Here is a 14,366-nt window from a genome sequence, read left to right as displayed (position 1 = left end):
AAATGCTCAAACTCAAATTTGTATATAATTATTATTACTATATAAAATTCTTACTGTTTGAGATATTTTAGTTTAATTCTCTATTTGATTCAGCATCATTTTCAGAGGCATACAAATAATGGTACTACATTGATATTTGACTGTAGTTTCGAGAGAAAATATGAAGTTGCACTAGATAATTTTAAGATATTAAAACTGAATGTAAANGAAGACGTGAAGGAAACGAGGGCCAAGTTCTCGGGGGTTACGGTGACGGTGGCACGTTTTTCCCCTCGCGCACGCGCGGATGACGTCCTCGTCGACGACGTACGGGAAACTACATGCCTTAAATCCGCACGCGCGCCTGCGTGTACATATTACTATGGGTCGAACGCCGATTTAAGTCTTGGATTAACGTTTGTTTAGATAACACGGCGCGCTCCGCGTCGTCGACGCCGACGCAATTATTAGACGTGGTACTACATTGATATTTGACTGTAGTTTCGAGAGAAAATATGAAGTTGCACTAGATAATTTTAAGATATTAAAACTGAATGTAAATTTAAAGATTTTGCGAAACCACTTGCAATTTATATGGAGTTTGTCTGTGGAAAGTCTCTAATTTATTAACAAAACACTTCTAGAAAGCATTATTTAACTAATGGTATTAAGTGTTGTTAATTAAAGATACAGTTCGTGTAATTGTATCTGGATAGAACAAGGTACAAAACTTATTTTGTGACATTGATATCTACTATCAAAATTCCTTCAGTTCCAATTAGAAAAACAAAGACAAAATAAAATTAGTTTTTGGAACAAATTCTAGTTCAAACAAATTAATACAAATTAAGGATTATTGCAGAATCCCCAAAATCATATGAAATATATTAGTTTTTAAAATTATAATAATGCTATTATTCTATTTCTCAAAATATATTTAATAGTTGAATAAAAAAATGAAGCTAAATAAACTTAAAATATTAAAAATTAAATGATAATAACAATAGAGAGGTTGAGGCGCACGTTTTAAACGTGTACGTGTGACGTTCGGCGCCGCTTTCCCGTAAGCCTAAAAGTTTGACAATGGTGTTTGGATAGTCGGTGGAATCACGCTCGACATTTCAAACACCATCGTCAAACTTTTAGGCTTACGGGAAAGCGGCACTGAACGTCACACGTACACGTTTACACATTTAAAATGTGCGCCTCAACCTCTCTAATTACTATAATTTTTTGCATATAACCTGAAGGTTATCTTTTTTTTTTTTTTTAATTTTAAAGCAGGTGCAGGCTATGCATCTTAACAACATTTGCAGGTTACATAGGAGATTTTGTTAATTTTGATTTGTTTTTAAAAGTTTTTTTGTAGATTCCTTTGACATTTTATACTGTCATAACTCTCTTGTTGTGAATATATATGTGGAATGGGAATAAAATGTACTAAAAAGTTGTCATTTTCATCTTTCTAATCAAAATCTTAGTTTTTGATGTATACCATAAAAAAACTAAGATTTTGACTAGATTTTGATCAAAAACTAATAAAATTTTCAGTATATTTTATTCCTATTCCACATATATACAGTATATTTTTAATTATTCAGCATTGCATTAACTGGGATAACAAAAATGGCTGTGAGTAGCCAGTAAATCATAAATTACTTTGACTCATCTGTTTTACTGGCTCTTGACCTGAAGGGGAAGGGAAATGATAAAATTTTCTGAAGTGAACTGGTATAAAGGTAACTGATATCACCTTTATAATACTATATAGTAAGTACTACATTCACCTTCAATCAAGTGATGTGTGCTCCCTGCGAGAGGTAATCACTACAATTAAATATGATTACATTTTTTGGCCCAATGCCTTCCTGCAAGAAATTGTTCTTTATCCAGACCTGGAACAGCCAAAGCAATATTGTCAGATGGTAGAGCAGACTTTCCCTGCTAACCCAAAATAGAAGTATTTACATAGCATCCATAATTGAATCTGTCCAGTCAGAGTTATGGACGAAGATAAACAATGGCATCTGGTTCAGTCTCCCATCTCAGTAATATTCAGGTTCACTGCTTAATTTTGTCACTCTGACCAGAACTAATAAGTTTTCCCAAGGCCATTGTCTCTAGATTTACTAATGATAACACTTGATAGCAGCTCTTCCTACATACAAAACACATTACTAGAGGTATAAAGGTAGAATGCATATCAACACAGTCTTCCTTTATTTTCTAGTTGCTAAACTTAAAGTATGTAATCTCTAGATTAAAGACCTTTCAAAGAATAGTATGTTTTAACAGTATAATGATGTGGAGGAGGAGTTTAATGGCGTCATAAAATTATTGAATTACTTTAATTTCAGTGGTAGTCATGACATTTGTCTTCTGTTTTCAGACAAATTGCACTCAGAGCTCTGACGGAGAGACTGAGCAAAGTAGAGCAGCCAGCGTGGCCGTCACTCACCGAAGAAGAACCAAAGGGTCGAGAAGACAAGGTGAAGCACGTAACCATCGCCATTCCGCCCGCGCCGCAGCACTCTTCGCCAGCCTCCCCCGCGGAGGCGACGTCAACTGCCGCCACGACGGCGAACGATCAGGAACAGTCAAATTCACAGACGAAGACGTGAAGGAAACGAGGGCCAAGTTCTCGGGGGTTACGGTGACGGTGGCACGTTTTTCCCCTCGCGCACGCGCGGATGACGTCCTCGTCGACGACGTACGGGAAACTACATGCCTTAAATCCGCACGCGCGCCTGCGTGTACATATTACTATGGGTCGAACGCCGATTTAAGTCTTGGATTAACGTTTGTTTAGATAACACGGCGCGCTCCGCGTCGTCGACGCCGACGCAATTATTAGACGAGATAGCTTTGTAATATATCTGTGATGCAGAATATATATACAAACCTATTAACATACGGAACAATTGTATAATTATTATTATTATTAAAAAAAAAAAAGCAAATTCGACCCCCTCCCCAATTTGTTTAAGATTATCATTGGTAAAAAGTAAAATTGCTGTTATTAATTGTATAAATGTTTATCGAGTTATCGACCGTTTTGTGTTTGTTTTTTCGGATTATGTTGGAGATTATTTCAAAAAGAAAGCAAATATTTTGATCAAAACTTTGTAAAAAACAAAATAAAACGCAAAAAACAAAAGAATTTTAAAGGAAAAAAAAATCAATGTTTTAACCAATATTTATGGAACTCCATTAGTGCACACGTTGAAAAAAAGGTTTTAACACTTCTAATTTTTGCGTAAATACCAGTAGTTCGAATTTGTTTTGTTTGTTTATTTGATTTCTCTCAATTGTATAGAAAAATTCAAATTTTACTCGAAATCACCAATTGATGTTTTTTTTCCTTTTTGTTTTCTAAAAATGCAAATTATTTTGTGTACACTTTTTAATTATTGCATATGCCGATGTACAGTACAGTATATTTTGCCATTGGAATCGCCCGTGTTGTACATAATATATATATATAAAGATGTGAACAAAATCGAAAGAATTAAATTTGTTTCCGACGATAATTAATTGTAATTATTTAAGGAATTTGTTCGAATTAAATATACTTAAAATTTTAAATGGCTGCAAATTGTCATTTCTTTGTGATTGATTTCAAAAGAAATATTCCATTGTTCTTTAATATACTGGATGATACTTGTCATATCATCATCTAGTGTTGTCCTCAAGCTCTTGAGGGTGCTCTGCTCTGCTGATTTTACTGAGCGTTCGGATAATTAATCCAGTGAACTGATGTCAAAGTAATGATACAAATCGTAAAGCTCTGTTTCCATTTATGGAAAAGTAATGTGGAAACGAAATATTCCGTTTCCTGGTATTTTCTTTGCCACGAACCCAGAAAATAGACAAATCTTTTCAAAACGGCCGGATGACCGAATGGTAAAGGCGACAGCCGACAGCCTGAGGGAACCCGAGATCGAATCCGGACGGATCGAAAAAACTCCAGGAATTTTTTGGATTGGCCTCTTTGTGGGCTGGACGAAGCCATAAATGGACTTGTTTTTTAAAAAAAAAGCTCTCTTAATTCACACGGCGGAATGTAAAGAAAAAAAATTCAAAAATGAAAAATATAAAATCAAAATGTCGATCACAGATCAACGAATATCTAAAGGAGGTTTTAATATTGGGCGCCACAAAATTTATCCCCTTCCGAAAATACAGTAGTAACAAATTTTACGTTGATTTATGGCCGTTGTTATTCAAAAATTAAAAAAAAATCAATCTTTGTTTATATCTTTCGTACCTGTCGACTTTTAAGAGCTCGCATGGTTCTAACAGAATGGTTGGAGACACTTGCTTGGGCTGCCCATAAATTACATAAAGCAGATATAGATGGGTAAGCAGCTAATTCTTACGACGCGTTGCAAGGGTGTTGAGGATATTTACAAAAAAAATGTCACGTAATGTTAGGGTCTTTAAATCGACTGTAATTGTTAAATAAGTAGAGATTAAGCAACCACTTTTTTCCAAATGGTGACAATTCGGATTTGACTATAACTTTCACTGTAATTTGTAAAAAAATGCACAGAGGCGAATCAGCACTGTTTGTACGTTATACATGTAATTAATAAAATAATGTGATGTTCAGTATCCCATGTATATTATTTAGTACAATTAATTAATGGTTGATCGAGGATATGCGTTACGTAATTTTTGGGATGATATATGTGACAGCATTATTGAACATTACAGGGGAGGGATGGTGGTTGAAAAGTATAAAAATAGCGTTACGTAATTTATGGAAGATCTGTATTATTTATAACTAATTGATCATTTTATTCATGTTTTATTCGGGTTCCCGTCGCTTTCGTAAAAAATCGAAACTTTCTAGAAATTGTAGAAAGTTTCGTTTTTTTTCAAAGCTCGGTCGAGATAATCATTTTAATCTTATAAAAAATTTAAACTGAATTAATAATAAATTAAACCAAAATAAAATTAATTCCACACGCTTACAATTCTCCCTCGGAGTAATTTTTGATTCTTTTGAACAGGTTGACTATCTGCACTGTAAACGGTTTATATGGAGCTTATAGTGGCTATTCGCCTTATACTCCGAGAGACTGGTGGTTGATCGCTAGGCGACCGAAGAGCCGGCCTTATAGAAGACGGCCTAAACGTACGCGAGGGAGACAGAATGCCTTTCTGGGAGGACTTTTTATGGGAAGCTGGCCCCTATTCAGGCATCATCGGCAAGGAGCAAACCCGGAAAAACTCCGTGCTGCCAGCCCGTTCGAGCGAGGCGCGAACTCTGTGTTTAGGTCTGGTCTCCGCCGCTATGAGCGCCGTTAATCTTTGTGAACATAAAGCACTCTAGAAAGAAAGCGCAAAATGCCCGTTTACCTGTATAACTGCACCTACCAAAGCTAATCTTGCTCTCCAACACGTTGGTTTATAACTTATTTAGGATCAAACCTTCATTGGTTTTTGTACCTAGTGCTAAATCTGCCAACAGCTTTAAACTTGAAGAAAAGAATACACTACATTAATTTGTTGGGCGAGGACTTTCTTTCCTAAAAAAACTTACACACGTGATTTTTATTGATCCGGTAACAACTGATTCAATGATTTCTCTTTTTTCTTTTCTTCGAGGCTCTACATTTGTTAGAATCTTTTACATTCCTAATTTTAAATGTACAGCAAAAGGAAATATGGACTGAATTAATGCTGTTCCATCAATCGTAATTTGCATATCCTCCTCTGACCTCTCATCCATTAAAATGGATGTTTGTTTTTATTTATTTAATATTTTTCTGTTCATTTTATCGAGTTCAGACCAGGAATCCTTTATAGTGGAGTTTTCACTTTTCATCGTCAGGCATCTGGCAACATTGTTTTTTACTTTTTATTTATTTTAGTACTTAAAAAACACTAAGGGTCAAAGGTTGATGTTGAATCCATAAATGGACTTTTTATAATACAAATATTGTAATTTTAAAATAAATTGATTAAAAAATACATTTTTTAATTCTCGGGTCTGAGGACGAGATAGCTTTGTAATATATCTGTGATGCAGAATATATATACAAACCTATTAACATACGGAACAATTGTATAATTATTATTATTATTAAAAAAAAAANCTTATTTATTTTGGCTGATTAAACTTCAGTTTTAAAATATTCAGAAGAATGATCTACTTTCTTGACGCATTTATACGTTAAAAAAAGTCGATGCATTAATACAATGAACCGAAAATGTTAAACATTTCATCGTTGATTAAGAGGTGCCCAAGAATTAGTCACCAATATTCATGTAATTTTATTTATTAAACAAAATTGATTTACGAACTGTAATGCACATTATTTTACTGATTAATGCTTCTTTTTGGAAGCATGTGTAAGAGCATGTGTTGTAGAACGTGTTCTGACCTCATACTTTCCAGTCAAATAGATCCTCTTCCATGCGGCATTCATACCAGTAATTTATTTTCCAGAATCATTTGCTACTTGGTTACAGATTTTTCTCCATACCTGTTAAAATTATTTATTTTTGGTGCCACTGCCTGCAAATACTATAAAGTATTTGCAGTTTTTAAAGCCACATGTTTGAGAAACTTTTGGGTGGTTTCATCTTTATGGGCAAAACTGAGCTTTACTCTTTCTGACGATTGGATGGCTTCTTTTGTGTAATGGCATATTGCCGTGTCAGGCTAAAATAAAACTTTAACAACATTATGAAGATGATATATCCAAAGTAACAGTCGCTTCTTCAAACATTCCTTTAAGTGCATTCTGCCATTCATAGAGCACTATACAAAATAATGTGACACATCACCATCCTCATCTATTGCTTGCCAAATCAAATGTCGCTTCGGGAATTTGGTTTTCCTTGAACTTTTATTGAAAATCAACTTGGTCTGGACTAGAGTTATGGAAATATTCCCGATCTGAAACATCTTTCGGATCATTTGAAATATAAATATCATGCAGTTCCAAAATTTTCTGGCATCATTTACTTTACACTGTTCGTAGACCAGTTTTTACAAGTGCTTCTTTGTCACCTGCATACTTCGGAGCTTCGGTTTTTACTCTTTCCACAATTTTCAACTTGTGAACTTTGATAGAACTAACAGTTGATTGTTTTATGTAACTTAAATCTTGCTGCTTCACAAATAGTCAAATTCTGATCCACCTCAAATAGTTTTCTAATATTATCTATCACCTTCTTAGTAGAAATATTCACAGGACGGCCAGGATTTTTCTTGATTTCATTTGATATGATTTTTACATTCTATTTTATTAGTTACTTTATTCCAAACATTTTACAATAGATGTTAAAAGTACCCATTCAGGGTTTGATTACGTTCATTGTATCTACACTAGTGATTCAAAATCTGTGAAACATGGCTGGATTGTGTCGGGTTTGGTGAAAAGCATTACGTAATTAACTCCTCCATGTTACACTGAAATGACGTACACAATACTCTTGGCATGTTCCCAAATAAAAAAATTAAGTACGATGGTGCCCCGCCACATTTCAGCAATGTTGTGCAAGAACACTTGAACAACGTATTTCAGACAGCTGTTCTTAACGTTTTGTGAATAGTTTTCTAGTGTATGTGAAATTGCTTTCGTAACGGTTGTAAAAGCTATTAGTAAAATATCATTAGTCAAAACATATTGAAAACTACTAAGATAAACAAATCTAAATGCACGTGTATAAACAGGATTCAATATTTTACACACATTAATCTTATGCAAATATTTCAAAATATTCTGCCTATTTTTCTCTTTCTTTAAAATTAAAAGTAATAATATGTAATTTCTTATTGTAATAATAATAGAAGTGTAACGAGGTAAAGCTAACTATGCACCTAACTAGCTATGGTAAGCTGTGAAGAAGCAATATGACCTCTCCATGGTTATATTATTAATACTATTTTTACTACTTATCCGTATTAATTTAAAGTCATTTTGAAAAATAAATCTGTAAATGCCAATATAGTGCTGTTTGCTTCCACATTGTTGTTCGGTTGCCAGATGTTCCAGTAAAAAACCGTTCACCAGTGCATCGGTTGTGGATAAGACTGATGCATGCTCATGAGTGGTATTAATGTATGCACGATGTCCACGGTCTCGTCATCGATATGTAATTGAGATAATCAACAGAACAGTTATTATTCTTATCTTTAAAATTATCATTATTTAAATCAATATAAATTTTACCAATTTTTACGTAACGGTGTTGTTTGAGGGCATCTTTTATTTCGACATGTTTTGTTACTTTAAATCTGAATTTTTTCAAATAGATTATCTTTATTTTTACAGAAGGCAACAGCTGTTTCCGTATCTACTATTATTCATAATTAGTTCAATCTCAAAGTTAATATATTTTTATATTGCAATGATCATTGAATCTACTTCTAGACTGATTTTAATCTAAAATATTTCACTTTAATGAATTTCGTTTAATCTGAAAAAGCAATTTTGAACAACGTTGAAGCTTCGTTGAGTATACTTTATACAAAAGTAATTTTTCTTTTCACGTTATGGGCATTGAACGCCCTTTTTATACCCATTGTCGGTTCGGCCAACAGGGCTATCGTGAGGAGGTGCTGGAGATTTTTTCCAGGCATTCATCTGGCAACCGAACAACAATGTGGAAGCAAACAGCGCTATATTGGCATTTACAGATTTATTTTGTCAAGAAGTTAGGATCCCTAAGTAGTCTTTACCCCTATAAATTAATGTTATTTTTACTAACAAAAATCAAAATATTTGTGTGTGTTTTTTTTATTAATATGGAAACATTTTATGTACAGGTAACCCCCGTATAACACGGCACTTCTATAGCACGGATTCACTCTAACACGGTTCGAGAATTGATACCATCCCCCGTATAACACGGTACTTTTATAGCACGGATTCACTCTGACACGGTTTGAGAAATGGGTAAAACCCTCGTACAACATGAAATGTAATAAATTTTTACATACTGAAGTACTAATAGTTCACGAAAATTATTATTTTCGTGAACTATTACTACTTCAGTATGTAAATTTTGTTTTCTCGCCTCCATACACATGGTCCTTCGCGAAAATTGTTTCAATTTTGCCAGATCTCGACGCTTCTGCTTCTGACGTTGCCAGATGTTTTTCCCTTATTCCATAAGTGCTTAACACCATATAAGGAAATTTATAAAGATCTTTTAACTAGAAGCAAGCAATCTAAAATTACATACACTTTTTGCAAAAGGTAAAGCATGAATCTGAAAATAATGCAGAAAAATGCTCAGAGGATAACGATAACTTGCCAAAAATAAAACGCTCACGGTTAATAGTGCTTTTAGTGATGACGAAGAAAACATTGTTTAATTTATATTAACATGTATCGCTTAAGAAAATTTTAATAAAGATATTGATCTTAATTATGAAAATATAGTGGCATGTTTTTTAATTTTTGGAACCTAACCCTCTTTTTCGTACTAGTTTCGTACTATGTTTTTTAATTTTTTGGAACGTAACTACCGTGTTATACGGGGGTTACCTGTATATCATTAAAAAATAAATAGAAAAAGGGCACCGCTCTACCCGATTCCTTACAAGCTCTCGATGGCCCTGTCGTACTCAGGTTTAAACTGGCACGGCCCAGGGACGGATCATCCCATAGACAAATGTCTAGGGCCCGGTCAGACTGTCTATTTTGAAAAGATTTGTAAATAAGATAGTTTACTTTTCTGTTGGACAACTGTATATAATAAACAAATATATATTGCTTTTTATATGGTTATTGTGAATTCTAAAATCTTAAGAAAATGTGTTTTTATGTTCTTATGTGGGAGGGAACTTGGTAAAAAGAAAATGTCTAGGGTCCCAAAGTGGATTAATCCGGCCGGGTGGTGAGGGATAAGGCCCGGACATATCCGAGACAGTCCTCTATGCCTTACTTTCTACAGTTCCCATCCATCCTTCTACTCCTCTTTTTGGTCTCACTGTAGTGATATTGAAACCAGCAGGCATTTCTACACATTCAAACTATGTAAACACGTAAAGGAAGTTGATGACATCAACTTTCTTTACGTGTCTACGTCATTTAAATGTGTTGCACTCCCCAATAAAGCACTTTAAACAAATTCAAATTTCCCTCCAGTTCACACGAGAAGCGGTATAGTCTACAGATTCAGAAAACGTCTTCGACTCTCTTCTCTATATTGCATTTTCTTTTCGTAATATTCTGAAAAGTTTGAATTTTTCAAAAATATTCGATGAACATTTTCAACAAATCTAATACAGTAACTGCTTAACTTATAAATACAATAGTGTTAGCAGTAGCGTAGCGAGGGGGTGCAAGGGGGTGTATCATGCACCGGAAGCCCCTCTGCGAGTGGCGCCCAAATGGTCTCCAAGACAAAGTATGTGTTTCTGGGGAGGGGGAGCGCCAATAGTGTCGTGCCCCGGGCGCCATTTATGTTCGCTACGCCACTGAGTGTTACGTCTTTTTTTAATTTTTAACTCTTATCCTGTGGACACTGAAAGGTTCTTTTTATCAAGCCCATTGTAGGTTCAACCAGGCCCAGAATAAGGAGGCCTGGCTGAACCCACAATGGAACGGTGAAGGAAGGGCCCGATATATGAGAGTTGGATTAATCCCCAAAAAAGTTAGAAAACAAGTCAGGACGTCATATAACGAGATTTTTTTTTCAAGATTTCAAGCATCGCATTTCGAAGAATGTTCGTTGCTTACAAGTTATCTATGGTGGGGAACGATACATAATCAAGATCCAGGACATCGGCTCCATTCTTATTCTGGGAAATACTATATAATCAAATATAGGTTTATAAATTTAGCCTAAATTCGAGTAAATAGTAACAATAAACACAATTATTTAATTCTTTCTTTATATAATTTTTTTTAATTCCTATCCAAATGAATTTTAACAATGGAGAATTTAATTAACGAGATAGTATCAAGTTTCCAAAATTTAATATTGCTTGAGTGAATCAGAAAAATACATCGAATGTTTACGCTTTCGTGACTTCACAGCGTGATTTACCATAAAAAAATTCAATTGAATTTAGTTATATTTTAGCTGTCTTTTAATTTCCCTCATGTATGAGAACGTTACATAATCCAACCTACAATTGATTTTGATTTAGAATTTCGGGAAATTTAAGAAAGGAAAAACTATTTCATAAAGATACAAAATCATAAATAAATTTCCTATAGTTAAAATATAAAAATATTTATTTTTCGTAACTCTTCGAAATTTTTATTTTAATACATCGTTAATTTATTTCGGATTATTACTGTAGAATTTGGAGAGCATTGCAATCTCTCTGGATCAAAATAAAACGAATCCATATCTTAAAAGTCTCTCTGTAACCAGCCATCATAATAAAAATCACTAAATGAGAAAAGGAAAAAGTGTTCCAAAAAATTTTTAGTTAATTTACCGAGGAAAAACTTCGAAGTAAAATTAATAAAGGAAAATAAAAAAACACTGATCATTAAAAAAAACTGTTATATTTAAGATCTGAAAATGAAGCCAAAATTTAAAAGACTTAAATTAGTAAATGTACGAAGTCAAAAATATATACTTTTGGTCTCATATTGTTTCATCTACATATGAATTTTATCTAAAGCTTTTTAAATTAAATCAAAATCTCAAAGAACCCGATTTACAACTATAATTTTATTTTCTGCATTAAAAAATGAATAAATAAAAATACATCGTTTGTTTTAAATAAAAAAACGAAATATTTATATTTTAATTCTATATACAATATTTTTATGTACAGTATATTTATATTTAATAAAACCATAATGATGGTCAACACCATAGAAAAATATATACAAAATATCAATTTCGTCGTCTTCTCACTCTGGATATTCTCCAAGCATTGGGTTCCTCATATTTGTTGTACAAAGGTTCCAGTCTTAGTTGTTTCTTATGTTTGCTCAGTTTGGTGGAATCGGCAAACTTGTAAAATGCGGGAGCAAATTCCACCAGCCACTTGGGGTCAATGGTGACCACTTCTCTCATGTATTCTTTGGTGGTCTGGATGAGTTCATGATATACAACCCTGGCAATTAAAATGAAAATAGTGTGATATAGAATATTACAATTAGCTATACTAAAACAAACAATAGCCTATCAAAAACTAAGTTTTCTTCTGAGTTTAAATCCAATAATTTATTTATTAAGCATTTTTAAGAAGTGTTTTCGGCATCAGAATCTAAGCATTCTAAAAACAAAAGATGAGAAATAATAGGTTTTGTGTTTGTGAGACATCAAACAGTTTTAACCAATACAGTACAGAGAAATAATTTTTGATATTGAAAAGCAATGAAAAATTCCCAACTGAATGAAATTCACACAACTAATGATACAATGTTCTAATAATACCCAGCACAAATTATTTTTCAAATTAATGTAATGCCATGAATACTAGTATTCCTTTCTTCATATGTGCAATAATGATGTGGCTGTATTTAAAGGACAATCACACCACAGGTCTTAGGTTGACACAGGTATTGTACTGTATATATGAAGAAATAAACTTTAGGATGAAAAGCTTTACCATACAGTGTTCCTTTGTTTGTTTTATGTTTAAACCTTGCAAAAAATTTAAGTTTTATTTGGAGAATGTTAGTTTTTAAATATCCAACAGAAATTATTTTTCAAAGTCATATTATTCGTTGTTTGATTAAAAAGTACTATACTCATGATTTGCAACTAAACAATTAGATAAATAAATAAATTGTTATAGATAATTTATATATAATCAAAAACAAAATAATATATAATTATTATATATTTTTTCACATTCTTACCATTCTGGCTGTCTATTAAATAAAGCACTGGATGGATGAATGTACACCACCTGTCCGTCCACTAGTGTGCGATATCCCTCCTGAGGATCTTTCTTTGCAGTATTCCTGAAAAAGCCACTGCATATGGCCTTTTGCACCCTTGCTGTATTTTTGCCACAGGATACCACATCTAATTTATGCCTGAAAAATATCAATTTTTATTTATTATATACTTTCTCTTTTTGTTAAATTACATAATAAATTTATTCAATGAGAGACCATATTCTTTTTAAAACATTTATCATAAAACTAACTATAATTAATATGTTATCAATTCAAACATACATTTGTCCATACTCACACGATAAATGACTTAATAGAGAGAATAATTAGAAAACTAAATTAGTTGAAATATATAAAATTTTAAGATCATTATATTCAATAATGTTCACATATAAATATTACAAGTGAATAGTTTATATATTGTTTTAATTGTGCTGCAATTTGAAAAAATTGTAGACCTATAAATTCCCACTGTTGTCCATTTTTCCTTAATCTTGAGAACAGAGTTAGATAGATAAAAGACAAGAGCAGATATGGAAAGATTAGGGGCAGGAGGCCTGATTAACCATATAAGAATGTCTGGTGCAAACTGGAAGTCACGTTATTTCTATTAAAAAATCTTTCCCTGAAAGGAGTTAGATAGATGAATGGCACAACTCTGTCACTAATGGAAAAGTATGATGTACAGGACAAGACACTACTAATTTGAAGTGGAAAGCATATATTTTAAATTAAAAAATTATTAAAAATTGCAGCCTGGCATTGTGATGATGTCACAATAAATAATTATTAATATTTAAAACAATATATATCTTTTGTTATTTATTTGTGAACATTATTGAATGTAACATATTTCAACTAATTTAACCTTCTGATTATTTCTAGAATAATAATAATAATAATAATAAAATATTAAATTCACCCACCTATCCATAATACCCAACAATTGTTTTCTAACATCCTGTGCTCTTTTTAATGTACGAATCTGAACAAAATTTTCATAACACCAAGCATTTGAAAATTTGTTGTTTTTCCAAGAATTATAAACGGCAAGTAAAGTTAAATGGTCACCTTCTGCCTGATTAAATTTGGCTTTCTTTTGATCAGCCAAAGCTTGTTTATCCTTTTAACACACAAAAATAAAATTTAGCAAAATTTTTATTATTTTTAAACATTTAAAACATTAATTAAATAATACCTTTGGTCTGTAAAACACATTCTGTACAGACAACATAGAAACAACTGTCAAGACTTCCTCACTACAGCTAAGATGAACAGACATAATTAACAGTTTTGCCAAATTTGGCTCCAGAGGAAATTCAGCCATCTGTAAATGAAATTTTAATTGTTATACAAACAACAAATAAGGAATAAAACAGAAATAATGCAATATATATTTTACAGATTAAGTAGGATACCAATAATAGTACAAAGTAAAGTTTATTTTGTAGATTTAATTTGATTTAAGCTTTTTCAAAATCTCACAATTGAATTAGTTCATATATTTTTTTCTTAATTAATTAATTATTTAATTAACTAATTAATTAA

At 32.5% G+C, this 14,366-nt stretch overlaps 1 protein-coding gene and 1 long non-coding RNA gene across 3 annotated transcripts in view; one reads left to right on the top strand and one right to left on the bottom strand.

Annotated features, from left to right (window-relative positions):
• The first annotated feature begins 213 nt into the window (after positions 1-213).
• On the top strand, positions 214-6,067 carry LOC111636703. The gene is made up of 2 exons (XR_002758573.1): positions 214-455; positions 5,989-6,067. It is a non-coding gene; the product is annotated as an uncharacterized LOC111636703 (long non-coding RNA).
• Positions 6,068-11,701: 5,634 nt separating this feature from the next.
• LOC111636691 (ATP-dependent RNA helicase DHX8-like) overlaps positions 11,702-14,366 on the bottom strand; it is a 74,866-nt gene continuing 72,201 nt past the window's right edge. For both annotated transcript variants that reach the window (XM_023381986.1, XM_023381987.1), the window contains exons 23-26: positions 14,017-14,145; positions 13,745-13,941; positions 12,777-12,956; positions 11,702-12,025 (exon numbers count right to left, since the gene is read on the bottom strand). In XM_023381986.1, the coding sequence (XP_023237754.1) occupies positions 11,803-12,025; positions 12,777-12,956; positions 13,745-13,941; positions 14,017-14,145 (729 nt within the window). In that variant the 3' untranslated portion in view covers positions 11,702-11,802. The remainder of the gene's footprint in view (positions 12,026-12,776; positions 12,957-13,744; positions 13,942-14,016; positions 14,146-14,366) is intronic.

The sequence above is a fragment of the Centruroides sculpturatus genome, unplaced genomic scaffold, assembly GCF_000671375.1.
Source record: "Centruroides sculpturatus isolate CEXI.00-Female unplaced genomic scaffold, Cexi_2.0 scaffold667, whole genome shotgun sequence".
In the NCBI taxonomy this organism is placed as follows: domain Eukaryota; kingdom Metazoa; phylum Arthropoda; class Arachnida; order Scorpiones; family Buthidae; genus Centruroides; species Centruroides sculpturatus.
The sequence above is the reverse complement of the archived record's forward strand: the minus strand, read 5'-3'. Positions and strand labels throughout refer to the sequence as shown.